Genomic DNA, 20,231 nt, shown 5'->3' with positions numbered 1-20,231 from the left:
TGTGTGTGTGTGTCTGTTGTGGGGACATTAGTTACAGTAATCTCAGACAAAATATATCAAACATTACAAAAATAACATTAACATGAAACAGAAAATCCTCCAAAAAAACAAACGAGTAAAGCAAATCTTTATTTAAAAAAAATCAAAATACAGTTTGAAACCCATTTTGTGCTTTATCTCTAAATTGCAACTTAAAGTTTGTATCTGGCTGTTTAAAAACATTACAGTAGTCTAACATCAGTCTAGACATCATAACAACAGTATCAACAGTTCTTCAGGCTGCTTTCTCTTCCTCTAACAGTATAAAACAGTTTACATCACACCCTTCAGGGCTGATGCAGCTCACTCCTCTGAGATGGTCGCACAAATATGGTATATGTCAGACTGGAAAAAGAAATAAACCAGCTTCAGTGTTTATTAACATATACATGCCAAAAATATTAAATATCGTCTTTCACGTTAGACTTACATTGCTAATTTGGGACCTCCGTCTTTCACGCTGTCGAAACCTGTGGGTGAGAAAGAAACACACATTATAGTTTTTCATGAAGTTGGTGTTTAAATAATGTTTCTCTGAATAAAAATAAGTCAAACTTATTGTGTATGATCATGCTACTCATGACTGTGTGTATGATGGTGTATATCCTGGGCAGCATTACACTGTATCTTAGTATCTTAATTGATCTTTTAGTTGAAACAAAATAAACCAACTGTTAAGATATCAACTCTGTACCATCTCTTCTCATACAGTATTTTCTTCTCATGTAATTTGCTTGAGTTATTTTTATCCCAGCACAGCGGTGGTCTACCACACGCATGGTTTACTTTACGGGTGGTTTACTTCAGTTTGAGAAGCAAACCTGTTAAATTGAATAAAAATAGTTACCTTAGTAGCTGTGAACTACGTTAACAACGCTGCATCAAAATTTTCTTGAAAAGCGCAAATGGCTTTTAAAATCCAGGTCAGAATGTGTGTATAGGACAACTGAGTGGCCCATTGCCCATTCATCAGTGGCTCCTTGTGCCTGACTTGACAGAAGATAGTAAAATTACATTACAGCAGTCCAACACCAGTCAGTCTTTGTCTCTCTATGTATAGTTTACAGCACTCACGGTGCTGTACACCATGTCCTTCCATGCTGACGCAGCTGGCTCCTCAGAGATGGTGGAGTACAAAAGGTATATGTCAAGCTGGGAAAAGAAAGAGACCAGTTGTTAATGTATTTGACAAACATAGTTAATGATATATTTAATGCTGTGCCTCATGTCAAACTTACATTATCATTTTGAACCTTATGCCCTTTCACTTCCTTAGGTCCTGCCGGTGAGAAAGACGAACAGTTAATAATTGTTCATTATAGTTGTACTATAATTGTTTCCCATGAGCTTTGGCATTTTATTTTTCTCAGTCTCTATATCAAATCACAGGTTTCTCAGAATGTAAATACAAGTCTTTAGTCCAGCTGATTCTGATTGTGTGTATATTGTGTGTATCTTGGACAACATTATGTGTAAATATCTACATAAAAATGGATTCAGACTTTGTTAGAAAAATAAACCAACACAGTTCTCACCAGCTCTTCTTTTGTTACAGAGAATTGCTGAAACCAGCAAGATGACACCAACAATTACTCCACAACCAGGGGCAGTTGCAGTAAACTTCCAGATCCACGTTTCTGCTTTGAAACAGCAGAAAACACAAACAAGTGTCAGTTACGCTTCTCACAACAATGACAGAAAATCAGGAAGACACGTAAAAGGGAATAAATTGTGATTTAACATTTCATGTTTTGTTCACGTGAAAATAACCTTGTTTTGTCTTGCTGTTAGAAAGACAGAGAGCAGACACTGTTACCACTGTGGGAGCTTTGAATGCACAACAGGAAGGCTAAGTTCACACATGCATGAGCACCTGCATAACCATTTTGTTACCTGATGTTTGTTTCCCAGGAACCAAAGTGGAAGCACCAGACCTGCTAACAGTCACACCTGGTGAATAAAAACACAAAACCCTCTGACAAATTTTAAACTTAAGTTTGAGCCTGAAATTATGCTGAAGTTCTTTGTAATAATGTGCTGGATTTCTACTTTAATTTATAAAATGTCCTACCTGTGGTCGGACCAAATGTCTTTGTTTGGGTCGTGGTTGATTCTCTTTTCACAATTTCTACAGTAAGAGAAGATGGACTTGGGCTGATAATTTCTACAAAAAATATAAGAAATAAATTAGAAAGCTTAGAAGTGCACATTTATGCATAGGACAGCCTTATTGTTTGTGCATTTGTATTTTGTTGTCATTGTGGTGAAGTAAAGTTATTGTAGCATGTGTGTTCATATCTTCTCTGACTTACCCCTCAAGCTGTATCCATCACTACGAGGGGACAAAGAGTTGGGATCACTCCTCAAACTGTAATCACAGCTGGCATCACTTTGTTGAATAAAATGCAGATGTCTCAGCAAATCATCGATTCTGACTGTAAACTGGCAGAAACTCTGATTGGCTTTTGAGGTCCTTTTCCTCCAGATGGTTGTTGTTAGAACTGGTCTACTTGCTTCTCCAAAGTACAGGTTACATCTTATATCATGATTAGAGGATAGAGGCAGAGAGCAAGTAAAAAGAACGTGTTCACGGCTGAAATGCTGAACACTCATCTGTGGTTTCTGATCTGTAGGAAAGATTTGTAAAAGAAAAAAAAATCAATAGATACAAAGTGCTAATCTGCTACCAAGTCTTACTCTGATACAACAGCAAACTTGTATGTAATGCAAACAATTTCTATCAATCTAATCTAAGTAATAAAATCAACAAAGAGCATCTCTGTATCACCTTCACCCACAGGCAGCACTGTAATGGGTGCAGAGGACGTCAAATCAGTCTCTCCCTCTTTGTTTTGAGTTTGAACCTCTAAAAACAAAGTCACACATAACATATCATGCCACACTACTATTTTGTGCTCATACTGTATCAAGACATATGGCTAATAATATCAGCAGATGGGAGGAACAGTCACTCACTGTGTATGCTGATGGAGGATGGGTCACTGTGTGGAGATGGATGATTTATCTCTCCAAGCTTTACAGTGTAATAACATTTCACTTTGACCTCAGCAGGTGAAGTCTGATGTGCCATTCTCAGCAGCTCAGTTCCTGTCAGTGTCTGCAGACAAGAGAGGGCTCTGACCTGTCCTCCACTTACAGTGTAGAAATAACACTGAGACACAGAAACAGGTGACGGAGTCTGACAGTTCAGAGTGACTGAGTCTGCCTCTGTGATCACACGTGAATTCATCATCAGTTTAGGTGGAAGAAGAGCTGAAAATTTAGCATATGTTGAATTAAATCACTGAAAATGTATTTAAAAAACAAATTCTGATGATAAGTTTATAATGGCAGACGATTCTGATACTTCCTCTGAAGACTCACACTCAATGTCAAGAACCGCTTTGCTGTTTGTGCTCATAATGTATAAAGCTACCTTTCTATTAGTCCTTAGCAGTAGTGTGTACTTACAATGAATGCTGATGGAGGATGGGTCACTGTGTGGAGATGGAGATTGTGTCTCTCCAAGCTTAACAGTGTAATAACATTTCACTTTGACCTCAGCAGGTGAAGTCTGGTGTGCCATTCTCAGCAGCTCAGTTCCTGTCAGTGTCTGCAGACAAGAGCGGGCTTTGACCTGTCCTCCACTTACAGTGTAGAAATAACACTGAGACACAGAAACAGGTGACGGAGTCTGACAGTTCAGAGTGACTGAGTCTGTCTCTGTGATCACACGTGAATTCATCATCAGTTTAGGTGGAAGAAGAGCTGAAAATTTAACACAAACACATTATATCAAATCCTGAGTAACTGTATCAATATGTATTAATATTCCTAATTGTGGTTTTATCCAGGGGAAGAAAAGATTTCTATACTGTGCAACCAAACTATGTGGAAAAATAATCAAATTAATAACAAATTATAATAAACTTCTCCTACAGTGATAATGACACAAAAGATCAGAGACTGACCTTGTGCTTGAATCTTGTGAAAGGAATCTGTTGGAAATACAATGCGTTAACATGGTAAACACACCTAATAGTCATTTAAAAATGACTAATCACCAAACTCCCCCCAGTATGCAATTCTGTTAATCAGAGGTGAGAGTCAGTATCCAGATCAACATACATTTTATTTGTCCCAATGATGAAATTAGTTTTGAACTTTGCACAACAGTTCCACTTTAAGTTTACAATACACAGCACAGGCAGTAAGAACAAACATAACATGTAATCAACAACCATAAAAAAGATAAAACTTAAATGCGGCATGATGTAACATGCTGACACAAAATGGCAGAAATTACATATTAATATTTGGAATATTTGGAACCGTAAATCTGTATTAGTCTGATATCCTACTGTAGCCTGCCTTAATAATTAAAAAAAGCTGTTTAAGGTTTACTTACTCATGAGAACGACAAACAGCAGGCGTCCAGCCATGATGAGGGTGAATATTGAGGCTGTCTAAAGACCTCTGCAGAAGATACGTTTGTTTCCTGAACTAAAGGGTCACGTAGAAGAATTGTCTCTCAGGAAAACCACAGCAAGCATCACATGTATGGTCACATTAACAGGCAGGCCACAGAAACACGTGACAGGCTTTTCAAAGTCGCACATATATGTGGTTTTGTTCTTTGATCAAATTAGATAGAGAGTTGGTAACGTGTCATGTTAGCTAAAAGATATTTTCAAATTGCCTTCAAATATTATTATATATTGTGATTGATTTTTGTCTCCTTGATGGTTTCCACTTTTCACTGCACCATTATGCATTAACTCTTGATTTGTCGTTATCTTTTTCTGTGTATGAGAGTCATATGTATTTGTGTACATGTACATGTGTGAATCACCCTCGTGTGTGTAGAACTTTGGTTTCTAATAAAAATGATAATAAAGTTCATTTGAACCCTTACAACATTTAAATGTCTGCACTTTGGGATAATGATGTAAATAATGTGAACATCATTTAACTTGTACATAAGTGAAAAAGATGCTAGAAAAACAACGCTTGGGTTTTAAAATAACTTTGGAGTGCTGTACACTGAATCTCCCAGGGCTGATGTAGCCGACTTGTCTGAGAGGCTGCTGCTGTCAGTCAGTGAAGAGAAAGAAACAGAAATGTGACTCAACTGCCCTCTGTGAAGTGTAGATGTGTGCCAGAATTATGCATTCATTAAGATATAAATGTTTCACATGTTTAGATTCTGTCATGCCACAGCATGGCAATTTTTATTTTACATCCATTTTCATTATTGTGCCTGTTATGACATGTTTTGTCTTTTCAAACTCTGGCCACTTTTAAGCATTTTAGCAGAACTTGTTCCACCAGGTGGCTAACTTGACACCGCATACAGGAAGAGGAATCCAGCTCACCAATGTTACATTCAAAGGTGACAAAACTTTAGGTAACATAAAATACATACAATTTGTGCCTGACTTGACAGAATATAATAAAATTACATTACAGCAGTCCAACACCAGTCAGTCTTTGTCTCTCTATGTATAGTTTACAGCACTCACGGTGCTGTACACCATGTCCTTCCGTGCTGACGCAGCTGGCTCCTCAGAGATGGTGGAGTACAAATGGTATATGTCAAGCTGGGAGAAGAAAGAGACCAGTTGTTAATGTATTTGACAAACATAGTTAATGATATATTTAATGCTGTGCCTCATGTCAAACTTACATTATCATTTTGAACCTTATGCCCTTTCACTTCCTTAGAACCTGCCGGTGAGAAAGACGAACAGTTAATATTTGTTCATTATAGTTGTACTATAATTGTTTCCCATGAGCTTTGGCATTTTATTTTTCTCAGTCTCTATATCAAATCACAGGTTTCTCAGAATGTAAATACAAGTCTTTAGTTCAGCTGATTCTGATTGTGTGTATATTGTGTGTATCTTGGACAACATTATGTGTAAATATCTACATAAAAATGGATTCAGACTTTGTTAGAAAAATAAACCAACACAGTTCTCACCAGCTCTTCTTTTGTTACAGAGAATTGCTGAAACCAGCAAGATGACACCAACAATTACTCCACAACCAGGGGCAGTTGCGGTAAACTTCCAGATCCACGTTCCTGCTTTGAAACAGCAGAAAACACAAACAAGTGTCAGTTACGCTTCTCACAACAAGGACAGAAAATCAGGAAGACACGTAAAAGGAAATAAATTGTGATTTAACATTTCATGTTTTGTTCACGTGACAATAACCTTGTTTTGTCTTGCTGTTAGAAAGACAGAGAGCAGACACTGTTACCACTGTGGGAGCTTTGAATGCACAACAGGAAGGCTAAGTTCACACATGCATGAGCACCTGCATAACCATCACACTCTGTCAGAGTAACCAATCAGCAACCATCACCATGGTATGTGCTTTAACTGACATCCAGCTTAATCACTTTGTAAAACATGTTAAATGTTTGACATGTTAATAAGTGTTTATATCGTCATTATCTAATGAGTCAGTGTGAATCCTCATGAAAAATGATGTCACCTGATGCTGGTTTCATTGATGTTAGGGGCGTAGAGGTGGAAACACCAACAGTCAAACCTAGTCAATATATTTCAAATATAAAACACACTGAATGATGTATAGTTTGCATTTAATGTTGCTCTTAATACTCTCAGTCTGTTATTTTGTTACCTGATGTTTGTTTCCCAGGAACCAAAGTGGAAGCACCAGACCTGCTAACAGTCACACCTGGTGAATAAAAACACAAAACCCTCTGACAAATTTTAAACTTAAGTTTGAGCCTGAAATTATGCTGAAGTTCTTTGTAATAATGTGCTGGATTTCTACTTTAATTTATAAAATGTCCTACCTGTGGTCGTACCAAATGTCTTTGTTTGGGTCATGGTTGATTCTCTTTTCACAATTTCTACAGTAAGAGAAGATGGACTTGGGCTGATAATTTGTACAAAAAATATAAGAAATAAATTAGAAAGCTTAGAAGTGCACATTTATGCATAGGACAGCCTTATTGTTTGTGCATTCGTATTTTGTTGTCATTGTAGTGAAGTAAAGTTATTGTAGCATGTGTGTTCATATCTTCTCTGACTTACCCCTCAAGCTGTATCCATCACTACGAGGGGACAAAGAGTTGGGATCACTCCTCAAACTGTAATCACAGCTGGCATCACTTTGTTGAATAAAATGCAGATGTCTCAGCAAATCATCGATTCTTACTGTAAACTGGCAGAAACTCTGATTGGTTTTTGAGGTCCTTTTCCTCCAGATGGTTGTTGTTAGAACTGGTCTACTTGCTTCTCCAAAGTACAGGTTACAACTTCTATCATGATTAGAGGATAGAGGCAGAGAGCAAGTAAAAAGAACGTGTTCACCACTGAAATGCTGAACACTCATCTGTGGTTTCTGATCTGTAGGAAAGATTTGTAAAAGAAAAAAAAATCAATAGATACAAAGTGCTAATCTGCTATCAAGTCTTACTCTGATACAACAGCAAACTTGTATGTAATGCAAACAATTTCTATCAATCTAATCTAAGTAATAAAATCAACAAAGAGCATCTCTGTATCACCTTCACCCACAGGCAGCACTGTAATGGGTGCAGAGGACGTCAAATCAGTCTCTCCCTCTTTGTTTTGAGTTTGAACCTCTAAAAACAAAGTCACACATAACATATCACGCCACACTACTATTTTGTGCTCATACTGTATCAAGACATATGGCTAATAATATCAGCAGATGGGAGGAACAGTCACTCACTGTGTATGGTGATGGAGGATGGGTCACTGTGTGGAGATGGAGAATTTATCTCTCCAAGCTTTACAGTGTAAAAACATATCACTTTGACCTCAGCAGGTGAAGTCTGATGTGCCATTCTCAGCAGCTCAGTTCCTGTCAGTGTCTGCAGACAAGAGAGGACTCTGACCTGTCCTCCACTTACAGTGTAGAAATAACACTGAGACACAGAAACAGGTGACGGAGTCTGACAGTTCAGAGTGACTGAGTCTGCCTCTGTGATCACATGTGAATTCACCATCAGTTTAGGTGGAAGAGCTGAAAATTTAGCATATGTTGAATTAAATCACTGAAAATGTATTTAAAAAACAAATTCTGATGATAAGTTTATAATGGCAGACGATTCTGATACTTCCTCTGAAGACTCACACTCAATGTCAAGAACCGCTTTGCTGTTTGTGCTCATAATGTATAAAGCTACCTTTCTATTAGTCCTTAGCAGTAGTGTGTACTTACAATGAATGCTGATGGAGGATGGGTCACTGTGTGGAGATGGAGAATTTATCTCTCCAAGCTTAACAGTGTAATAACATTTCACTTTGACCTCAGCAGGTGAAGTCCGATGTGCCATTCTCAGCAGCTCAGTTCCTGTCAGTGTCTGCAGACAAGAGAGGGCTTTGACCTGTCCTCTACTTACAGTGTAGAAATAACACTGAGACACAGAAACAGGTGACGGAGTCTGACAGTTCAGAGTGACTGAGTCTGCCTCTGTGATCACACGTGAATTCACCATCAGTTTAGGTGGAAGAAGAGCTGAAAATTTAACAAAAACGCATTATATGAAATCCTGAGTAACTGTATCAATATGTATTAATATTCCTAATTGTGGTTTTATCCAGGGGAAGAAAAGATTTCTATACTGTGCAACCAAACTATGTGGAAAAATAATCAAATTAATAACAAATTATAATAAACTTCTCCTACAGTGATAATGACACAAAAGATCAGAGACTGACCTTGTGCTTGAATCTTGTGAAAGGAATCTGTTGGAAATACAATGCGTTAACATGGTAAACACACCTAATAGTCATTTAAAAATGACTAATCACCAAACTCCCCCCAGTATGCAATTCTGTCAATCAAAGGTGAGAGTCAGTATCCAGATCAACATACATTTTATTTGTCCCAATGATGAAATTAGTTTTGAACTTTGCACAACAGTTCCACTTTAAGTTTACAATACACAGCACAGGCAGTAAGAACAAACATAACATGTAATCAACAACCATAAAAAAGATAAAACTTAAATGCGGCATGATGTAACATGCTGACACAAAATGGCAGAAATTACATATTAATATTTGGAATATTTGGAACCGTAAATCTGTATTAGTCTGATATCCTACTGTAGCCTGCCTTAATAATTAAAAAAAGCTGTTTAAGGTTTACTTACTCATGAGAACGACAAACAGCAGGCGTCCAGCCATGATGAGGGTGAATATTGAGGCTATCTAAAGACCTCTGCAGAAGATACGCTTGTTTCCTGAACTAAAGGGTCACGTAGAAGAATTGTCTCTCAGGAAAACCACAGCAAGCATCACATGTATGGTCACATTAACAGGCAGGCCACAGAAACACGTGACAGCCTTTTCAAAGTCGCACATATATGTGGTTTTGTTCTTTGATCAAATTAGATAGAGAGTTGGTAACGTGTCATGTTAGCTAAAAGATATTTTTAAATTGCCTTCAAATATTATTTCCTTGCATAAAGTTGTGATTGATTTTTGTCTCCTTGATGGTTTCCACTTTTCACTGCACCATTATGCATTAACTCTTGATTTGTCGTTATCTTTTTCTGTGTATGAGAGTCATATGTATTTGTGTACATCCACATGTGTGAATCACCCTCGTGTGTGTAGAACTTTGGTTTCTAATAAAAATGATAATAAAGTTCATTTGAACCCTTACAACATTTAAATGTCTGCACTTTGGGATAATGATGTAAATAATGTGAACATCATTTAACTTGTACATAAGTGAAAAAGATGCTAGAAAAACAACACTTGGGTTTTAAAATAACTTTGGAGTGCTAAAATACACACAACTTGTGCCTGACTTGACAGAAGATAGTAAAATTAACTGTACAGCTTAAAGCACTTTCACTCTCGGTGCTGTACGCCATGTCCTTCCGTGCTGACGCAACTGGCTCCTCAGAGATGATGAAGTACAAATGGCATATGTCAAGCTGGGAAAAGACAGAGAGCAGTTGTTAACTCTTAAAAGGGTTTCAGATTTTTGTCATGAACTGCTACACTTCAGAATCAAACAGCATGTGTGAACACCCATATAAAAAACCCATTCTGACTTTATTAGACAAGCAAATCGACATTGTTCTCACCAACTCTTCTTTGGCTCCAGAGAACTGAAACTAGAAAGATGAGTTACTCCGCAAGCTGTCACAACTAAAAGAAGCTCCCGCACCCACATTCCTCCTTGTAAACAACAGAAGCCATAAGTGTAACTTTCGCTTCTTACATCATTAATAAAAAAGCAGGAAGACATGTACTGTACATCTGTATAGTATTTCAACCACCAATACTTGTGCTAACCAAATATGTACAATAGAAAGCAAAGTATTGATTTGTTACTGATTAATTTAGGGTAAAAGATAGTTGCAAAGTTAATTGTATCACTGAATTCAAGTGGTCAGGAAGACACACATACTGTAATTACTCAAAGCTGTTTTCAGCGGGGTTACAGTGGAGGAACTATCTTTAGTGCCAGGTGTATTAGCGCTCAAACCTTTTAAGTAAAGAACCATAAATGTTTTCAAAACATCCACACCAATGCATGTTAGCACTTTGATGAAATAACAACAATCTTTAGTCAACAGCACTTGTTGTTTCATCACCAGAGTGATACCAGGGAGTGTTTCTTGAAGGCAGTAAACTATACATTAAACATTAAAACTATATATTGTTTTCCTTTGTACTAGGTGTGCAAATACTAAGCAACACATTAGTGTATATCCATTATACACTATCCAATCAAGCACCACATCACTAATCATCACTTCAGTCTGCACTTTGATAGACATTCAAGATCATCACGTTTTATAAACATTATTAGTGTTTCATGAGTGGATATTATATACAGTAGTGTAGCATATATATTTACATGGAAGTCAGTGTGAAATGTTGAAAAAATTATCACCTGAAGATTGCTTTACTGATTTTAGCAAAGTAGAGATAGAAGTACCAATGAGGCTTGGCATACTGAGAGGCCAACCTGGTGAATGAAGAAAAGTACCTTTCAGTAGTCAAAATACTCAGACACATGATTACAGGATCACAGCTAGATGAGTGGGAGAATTTACAAAACAACAAAATAGTGAGCGATTTGTGGTAATATTCTGGATTTCTGTTTAAATGTATAACATGTCTTACCTGTGGTCAAAGTGAGTGAGCTGACTTAGTCTGCATCATGGTTAATTATGTTTCCACTATAACTACAGTAAAACAAGATGGATTTGACAGTGTAAATGTGCAATCACTCGAGCAGTGATTTTGACTTTGAAATTGCATAATCTAAAATAATTCTAAAGATTAATGCATAATAGTAGAGCATGCCGCGACAAGGCACATATTACATGTTTTTTTGGCAATGATTAAATCTGCTGCATTCTAAAGCTTCTAACACTTATTTTGAAGAGTCAACCTCCATGCTAAGAGCCACTTTGGTGTTTGTGCTCATAATGTAGCAAGATATCCTAATATTAGTCCATAGCAGCCGTGTTCACTTACTTCAAATGATGATGGGGGACATGTCACTGTCAGGAGACTGAGACGCATAAAGGTTAAAACATGTCACTAAACTCAGCAGGTGAGCTTTAATCTATAATCTTCAGCAGCTCAGGTCCTGTCAGTGTCTGCAGACAAGAGAAACTCTTGGCAGTTCTTCCTCTTATAATGTGGAAAAAACACTAAGACACAGAAACAGATGATGGCATCTGACAGTGAATCTGTCTCTGTGGTCATCTTGTCAGTTTAGGTGGAAGAAGACCTGAAGATTTAGAGGGAAACATGCATTTGTTACATCAAGGCAATGAAATTCCTAACAACAAATTGTGATTTGATGTATAGTTTTAAAAAAAAGTACAGTACAGCCAAGCTATGTGTAAAACAAACTAACTATACACAAACACAAACAGACTATACTAAACTGACCATACTGTGATATACAACAGTACACCTGCCCATAAAAACTAATATCACACTTAGGAACTGACCTTGTGATTTCATCTCAGAAAAGGAATCTGCTAGAGATATAAATAACAAGTTGACATGAGGTAGGGTTAGGATTAGAGGGAAACAGATGTAGATAGTAAACTCTTAATGTTGTTGTTTTATTTCTCTCAGCTTGATGTAAAAGTATAACGTGCTAACACCAATACATGATGGACATGACATATCAATCTGACTCTGACAGAAATTGTACCTTTATTAGTGTGTAATTGCCTAATTTTACATTGAAAGAAGCTGACAAGAGGTTCAACTTACACATGAGGATGACTAACAGCAGGTGTCCAGCCATGATGAACCTGAATAATGTGAATGTCCAGTAATCCTTTAAAGACTACTCTTGTGTGTCTGACTACATGGACTGTGACACACTGAACAAATGGAAGTAGAAAATAATCTAATGCAGAAGATCAAGACTAAACAAGTTCTAATAACTTTTGTGACATACACAGATACAGATAGTAGGTTTGCGTAACTACAAACACAAGCACACACACGCAATTATTTCCTATTCTGGTCCCGACCATCTTACAAAGAAATCTGCATTTCACTTCATACAGTATATTCAGAGTTGTGCTGCTGTGCGGCTTATATGTGTGTTTGGGAGGATATCTTGAGATAAACTACAACACGCATGATTTGTGCACAGACAGGTGACCCCACGAACAGACTGTGATGTGGGACCGCATCTTTTTGAACAGGTTGAGGGGGATGAGGAGGAAGAGGAGTCCAAGTCCTCTGTGGTGTGGTTATCACCATTTGAGACAGTAGGTACCATCTCAGTCTTAGGTGAATGGTGCCACCTGGTGGCCGAACAGTTCACATGGCAGTGTTATCCCCTGTTAGCTGCATGCATGCCTTGATCTTAATGGAGTCACTAACTGAACTTGGAATTATATTTTCTTTAACTCCTGGCACAGTGTAATACGCCTTTTTAACTTGTAACTTATAATATATTATTCAAGTTGCAAACGTTACTTCATGTACATGCCTAAAATGACTTAAATTTTACTTTTTTACTTTCATGTTAGTATTTGTGTTTGACATTTGTTTTTGTTTTGTAATGTACTTACATACGGATCAACTAATACCTGTTTCTCCCAGAAGAAAATTATCTGCATATAAGAACAAAGCACATGTCCTGGCAGTTTTCATGTCATCAATATAGACCAAAAACAATTTTATCAAAGGCTTTTTGCAGGTCAACACCAGCTCACAAATATTACATACAGTACATCAACTGTTTCTCTATACAGCATGTTTCAATGTTCCTGCACAACGCTGTACACCATGTCCTTCAGGGCTGATGGAGGCAGCTTCTCAGAGATGGTGGAGTACACATGGTATACATCAGACTACAAAAGAAAGAGCTTTTTAAATCTATAGCATCTATAAATCCATGTAGCTAAATTATTGAATACTGTGTCGCATTTTGCACTTACGTCATCATTTTGAGGCACTTGCCAGTTCAGGTTTTCACAGCCTGTGAATAAGAGAGAACAACACCCACAAGGTAACAGTTTCAGTTAACTTTGGAATTTTGTTGAACTGTCTTCATAGAAGATGTGTAGGTTTCTAACAGTCATTGGACTCCCCTTGCACTTGTGTTGTGTTTGTTCATTTTCATGGAGTGAAAGAAGGGACAGCAACCATGTTATTGAATGTTTTGCTTATTTAACTATATAGATATACAAGTTTAGAAAAATTAACCAAAGCATATTTGTCATACAATAATATACGCTTTTTAAAATACATCAAAAACTAATATGACAAATCAATTGGGAGAGTTATTTACTGTGTAGTATGTAATATACAGCATGAAACCTGTTCTCCATCCTGTACAATAGCCTTATACTATACGTTCAAGTTGTTATAGAGGAGAAAAGCAGCTCACCAGTAGGGCAGTTGCCAGGTCCTAAGGTAATCACACTGTAGGCTTCCTCAGTACCTGCAGGTAACTTAAGATAACAGGAAAAGAGGAGACAGGAAGTGAGAGGAATCCATGAATAACTTTACACATGAATTGCTATTTAAATGTTTGACGTAATTGATGTGAATGTTAGATTTGACAGAAAAAGGGTTATTTGATTACCAGTCCTCCATGGTCAAGATTTCTCATGTACATAATGTCATCTGCAACAGAATGCAAATTATAATTCAGTACACTAGAGGACCAACATATAAATGCAACACATACTGTATTCTGTTTGTGTGAATAATATAGAGATGTTGTCTGACCACTAAATATGTACATTACCAGTGGTATTGGTTTCTGTCCTATACAGAAATGAAAGCAAAAGCAAAACAAAGTTTTAGTGAAGAGTGTGTCTTTGTATTTATTTATGTATCAGGAAAGCAGAATGCACTGTAGGACTAAAACATAATATCCGCTGGGAATTTATTTCTTTCCCCAAAGACCTCCTTGACTTATGTGGCCACTACTTTTAAGCCCAAAAAACTTTCCTTTTTTAAGGAAAGTTTAATTGAGGAAGGTGAAGAGCTCAGTTGCTTGAAGTGAATGAGCTCAACTTCAGTATGAAAAAGTGGTAATAGAAAACACCTAATCAGCTTTTGCTGAAAGAAGATTTCTTACCTCTTATGAGAATTTATCTCTGAAAAATGCAAAAGAAGAGAGAGAGAGAGAGAGAAGCACAGCATTGAAGTTTCAGTACACTGAAGTTGTGCTTGTATTGGCCGATTGGCATCAGCAGTTTAATATATGCTTCATAATTATTGGCCTATTCAGAACTGTGTGATTAGAGATGTCCAACCACGTTCACGTAGGTGTACAAAGCAGACATAACAAACTGACACGTGTTATTATCACTCAGCTGATTTGCACATGCTAACACGGTTTTGCCACAGCTCCCTCTGCCACCCCTACCTTCTCCTTATGTAGGAGGTATGTAAGATTTATGTTCCTGTATGTGTTCCATAAGGGGACATAAGGTCTCTCAGCAGAATCCTCAGCTCTTTAAGAACTCTTTACAAAAACAACAGGAAGGAAAAATACACTCAAGCTTTACTGGACACATAATCTCACCAGTTCTTCTTTTGCTACAGAGAAGTGCCAGTCCCAGTAAGAGAACACCCACAGTTACTCCAAAACCAGCCACTACTGTCAACACCCATATCCATGTTTCTGTTTTGGAGACCACAAAAGTATCAGTTTCACTTCAAACACAAAAGTAAGAAGACTGTGTGTGGTGCCTGCTGAATTCCTTCCAGTGCATGCCACAACAGATATAAAACATGAATGACAATGTATTGCTATGCAATTGTTGAATATGTAAATAAAGTTGTGAACATGATGAATCATTGAATTTAGGTTTAGGACATGCTATGGACTGTAATTATGCCATAAAAGGTCATTGCAGAGCTATACTTACTGTAATGCTGTGTGTCCACTGTAAATGAGATGGTTGCATTCATTTATTAATCATTAACGTTAATTAACATTATTTTGCTGCAAATATGTCAAATTGACTGCATGTTGTTTAAGACATATTATCACAAGCAGTATGTGTAAGTAATTACATCCTTTTTGCTCACCTGATGTTGGGCGTTGTGGGGTTACTGGGGAAAAGCTAGCTGTATTAAATAAATAGTCAGAAACATTAAAAACATTCACAGCAATGCATCATGGCATTTTTTTACGCACGCAAGAATCTCATCTGTAACAATGTCTCCTGATGCCAGATTCATAGGAGTTATGACAGTGAAAATATTAAACAGGAAATAAATATTAAAATGACATATTTTCCCCAAAGTTTTATGAAAGTATCTATTTGCATCTCTTGCTTCCTCAATTCCAGTCATCTTTCCTCTATCTCTATCAAATAAAGGCATTAAATGCCCAACTAACAATTTAAAAGACATCCATGTGAATATTTGAGAAACTGAGTAGTTGTGTCACCTGATCCTGGTTTCAGTGGCATTGGGGAAGTAGAGAAGAAAGTATCAGTGTTTGTTGGTCTTCCCACAGTCACACCTGGTAAATGAGGAAAAATACAATTCAAAATAGTCATATTGCTCAGAGACGTATATGATTCTGTACATATGGATTATTCATCAAGGCATTGATTCTTCTATCAAATGTTGATGGTTAATTTTTCAATAGTTAAAGACAATATAACAATAATTACCAGTTGATGTTTTTGCAGGAGTTACATGAGTGGAGGCATGAGGCCTGGTAACAGTCAGACCTGGTGAATAAAAAAAAAAAATTCCAAAATAATAAATATAGTAAGTCATTTGTGATGATGATGTAGGCTTATATCAAAATGCATTGGATGACTTGCCTGTAGTCATAATAGATGGCGGCATACTCTGCGCCATACGCGAGAATGGATTTGGATCTGTCAGTGTCATGTGTGGGACTGTGTGAGATAGTGTATTTGTGAGCATCACATCACTCAGCAATAGAGAAAACATTCAGTTTGTGATTCACTAGTATAATTTTATAGAAGTGATATGTGATGTTCCAGCTTTCTGTTTAGCTGCATGACAGGTCCTACCTGTGGTCATTGTAAATGCTGATTTTGTGGAGACCACACTTGATTCTTTCTCGGTAATATCTGAAATAAAAGGAAAGGATTTGTACCTGTCAGTATAATGTGTGTACAAATAAACAGTCATGCTATTTCTTTTGACAGAACTACAAACCAGTGAACATGTAGTCCGTTTTTAGCCATGCAGGGCCCACTGATTTTGGTGATCTCCTGACTTCTACTAGCACCACCATGAAGTTGACATTTTTTTAGACATCATGACAAGATATTATTGTCACTGTCGTTAAAACCAGCTCCTTCTACTTGACAAATCAGCATGATTCTGATTGTGATCTCAGTGTTATGTTCAAATATTTCTAATGATATGCAGTTAAAGACTGACTCAAATGTGGAGACATAATTTGTGATGTTTGTTTGAATTTATACATTAAATAAAGGCGGTCTTATTCTTATTCCTATTAAGTGATAAAGACTCTGAGCCATTAATCTGTACAACTCTGCCCTCGGTGGGAGGGGGAGGGGTGAGGGGAGGTGCTAGACAGGTGTGTGAATTTCATCTTGGTCAAAACACTACCCTTGTATATATATTAAGATATTAATTATTATTATTATTTAGTTTATTGTATTTTATATATATATATATATATATATATATATACACACACACACACACACATATACATATATATATATATATGTATATATGTGTGTGTGTGTATATATATATATATATATATATATATGTGTGTGTGTATTTTTTTTTTTTTTTTTCCTCTTTACTGTACTGTTGGTGCTGTGCTGCTGCTGGAACCTCAATTTCCTGAGGGAAGCCTCCCAAGGGATTAATAAAGTGCTATCCTATCCTATCCTAAATCACTTTGATAAATCCATTCATTTCAAACAAAGGTGTTGTGTCACATTTTCTACATGTCATTGTAGCATGTGTGTTCATATCTTCTCTGACTTACCCCTCAAGCTGTATCCATCACTACGAGGGGACAAAGAGTTGGGATCACTCCTCAAACTGTAATCACAGCTGGCATCACTTTGTTGAATAAAATGCAGATGTCTCAGCAAATCATCGATTCTGACTGTAAACTGGCAGAAACTCTGATTGGTTTTTGAGGTCCTTTTCCTCCAGATGGTTGTTGTTAGAACTGGTCTACTTGCTTCTCCAAAGTACAGGTTACATCTTATATCATGATTAGAGGATAGAGGCAGAGAGCAAGTAAAAAGAATGTGTTCACCGCTGAAATGCTGAACACTCATCTGTGGTTTCTGATCTGTAGGAAAGATTTATAAAAGAAAAAACAATCAATAGATACAAAGTGCTAAGTCTTACTCTGATATAACAGCAAACTTGTATGTAATACAAACAATTTCTATCAATCTAATCTAAGTAATAAAATCAACAAAGAGCATCTCTGTATCACCTTCACCCACAGGCAGCACTGTAATGGGTGCAGAGGACGTCAAATCAGTCTCTCCCTCTTTGATTTGGGTTTGAACCTCTAAAAACAAAGTCACACATAACATATCACGCCACACTACTATTTTGTGCTCATACTGTATCAAGACATATGGCTAATAATATCAGCAGATGGGAGGAACAGTCACTCACTGTGTATGGTGATGGAGGATGGGTCACTGTGTGGAGATGGAGAATTTATCTCTCCAAGCTTAACAGTGTAATAACATTTCACTTTGACCTCAGCAGGTGAAGTCTGATGTGCCATTCTCAGCAGCTCAGTTCCTGTCAGTGTCTGCAGACAAGAGAGGACTTTGACCTGTCCTCCACTTACAGTGTAGAAATAACACTGAGACACAGAAACAGGTGACGGAGTCTGACAGTTCAGAGTGACTGAGTCTGCCTCTGTGATCACATGTGAATTCACCATCAGTTTAGGTGGAAGAGCTGAAAATTTAGCATATGTTGAATTAAATCACTGAAAATGTATTTAAAAAACAAATTCTGATGATAAGTTTATAATGGCAGACGATTCCCACTAAAAAGCCTCTGATACTTCCTCTGAAGACTCACACTCAATGTCAAGAACCGCTTTGCTGTTTGTGCTCATAATGTATAAAGCTACCTTTCTATTAGTCCTTAGCAGTAGTGTGTACTTACATTGAATGCTGATGGAGGATGGGTCACTGTGTGGAGATGGAGATTGTGTCTCTCCAAGCTTAACAGTGTAAAAACATATCACTTTGACCTCAGCAGGTGAAGTCTGATGTGCCATTCTCAGCAGCTCAGTTCCTGTCAGTGTCTGCAGACAAGAGAGGACTCTGACCTGTCCTCCACTTACAGTGTAGAAATAACACTGAGACACAGAAACAGGTGACGGAGCCAGACAGTTCAGAGTGACTGAGTCTGCCTCTGTGATCACATGTGAATTCACCATCAGTTTAGGTGGAAGAAGAGCTGAAAATTTAGAAGTAAACACATGTTGTATCAAATGAAAAATAGCTGAAACAATATAATAATGTTCCTAATGATCAAATCATGATATAACATGAAGGAATATAAGAAAATTATATGACAAATGGAAGAATTTATAACACTACAGTCTATAATAAACTTCCCATACAGTGATGACGGCACAGCTGGACATAAAACGGATCAGACACTGACCTTGTACTTGAATTTTGTAAAAGGAATCTGTTGGAAATACAGTGTGTCAACATGGTAAACACATGTCATGACAATTAAGTAATACTTTCAAGAAAACTTAGAGAGACTGAAACGCCACCCTGTATGTAGTTCAGTCAATCAGAGGTGGGAGTCATGATCAAGATCAAAATATGTTCGGCCAATAAGAACACACATAAGATAAAATCACAGACCATAAAAAAGATAAAAACATAAGTTTGGTGTAGTATAACATGTAGTGCTTTGTAATAGCATGCATTAATAATAAAAACATTTATCAGCTTAACTTACACATGAGGATGACAAACCACAGGCGTCCAGACATGATGAAGTTGAATACTGAGACTGACTAGAACCCTCTAAAGACGTAACTTGTGTATCTGACCACAAGGACTTCAGTGTCATTTAGCAGAAGTTACTCTCAGGAAAACCACAACTAGCATCATGGGTGAATCACACAAACAAACAGACCACAGGAACACATTTTCTACTAAAGCCTGAGCATGTAATATACACTACTCACAAAAAGTTAGGGATATTCGGCTTTCAGGTGAAATTTCAGGATGAACCTAAAATGCATTCTAACCTTTCCAGGTGAACTTAATGTGACCTTCTCTAAACTTTTGAATGCACATGTCCAACTGTTCAGTGTTTCAGTACTTTTTGCACAAGCTGCTGTTCTCTAACAAGAAGCTTAACAGCAAAATTCACAACAGGTTTGATCCATGAATCGATCAATACATTTCCTGCTTCAGTTAGAATTGGTATTTAAACAGTCCTCCTCATCGTGCTGTTCACATTCTGACATCATGAGACCAAGACGACACCTAACAATTGATCAACAGCACCTCGTCATTGCGAGGCTTCAAACAGGAAGTCCTCAGACGGAGGAGTGTCATCAGGAGGTTGTAACAGTGATACAGAGACTGGAAGAGTCACAGAAAGGAGAGGAGTGGACGTCCTTTGGCCACATCCCAATTTATTGAGACACTGAAAATTTTTTGTTGTGGTATACCC

General features: G+C 37.2%; 1 protein-coding gene and 1 long non-coding RNA gene across 2 annotated transcripts; both read right to left on the bottom strand.

The window, feature by feature from the left end:
- Positions 1–920: 920 nt before the first annotated feature.
- Positions 921–19,540, bottom strand: LOC139207335 (uncharacterized). The gene is made up of 14 exons (XM_070837025.1): positions 19,506–19,540; positions 19,197–19,223; positions 18,690–18,986; positions 18,183–18,476; positions 17,995–18,072; positions 17,530–17,844; positions 16,568–16,627; positions 6,869–6,925; positions 6,691–6,747; positions 6,541–6,597; positions 6,023–6,124; positions 5,726–5,766; positions 1,114–1,191; positions 921–1,025 (listed from the first exon to the last, which is right to left on the bottom strand). Exons 1-14 carry the CDS (start codon positions 19,537–19,539, stop codon positions 921–923), a joined length of 1,602 nt encoding a protein of 533 aa, XP_070693126.1. The 5' UTR covers position 19,540.
- LOC139215563 (uncharacterized) lies at positions 1,941–3,553 on the bottom strand. Its single transcript, XR_011585524.1, has 6 exons — positions 3,511–3,553; positions 3,016–3,312; positions 2,828–2,905; positions 2,352–2,666; positions 2,111–2,167; positions 1,941–1,989 (listed from the first exon to the last, which is right to left on the bottom strand). It is a non-coding gene; the product is annotated as an uncharacterized lncRNA (long non-coding RNA).
- Positions 19,541–20,231: the final 691 nt, after the last annotated feature.

The sequence above is a fragment of the Pempheris klunzingeri genome, chromosome 2 (assembly GCF_042242105.1).
Source record: "Pempheris klunzingeri isolate RE-2024b chromosome 2, fPemKlu1.hap1, whole genome shotgun sequence".
In the NCBI taxonomy this organism is placed as follows: Eukaryota; Metazoa; Chordata; class Actinopteri; order Acropomatiformes; family Pempheridae; genus Pempheris; species Pempheris klunzingeri.
Note: the sequence above shows the minus strand (reverse complement) of the source record. Positions and strands in the feature narration are given on the sequence as shown.

What these genes read in the sequence shown, in the direction of transcription:
- LOC139207335 (XM_070837025.1), bottom strand. Translation starts at nt 19,539, where the DNA reads ATGTCTGGACGCCTGTGGTTTGTCATCCTCATGT. An exon ending in TTACAAAATTCAAGTACAAG is followed by an intron (nt 18,987 to 19,196) that starts GTCAGTGTCTGA and finishes CTAAATTTTCAG; the next exon opens with CTCTTCTTCCACCTAAACTG. An exon ending in AGGACATGGTGTACAGCACC is followed by an intron (nt 1,026 to 1,113) that starts GTGAGTGCTGTA and finishes CTGTCAAGTCAG; the next exon opens with GCACAAGGAGCCACTGATGA.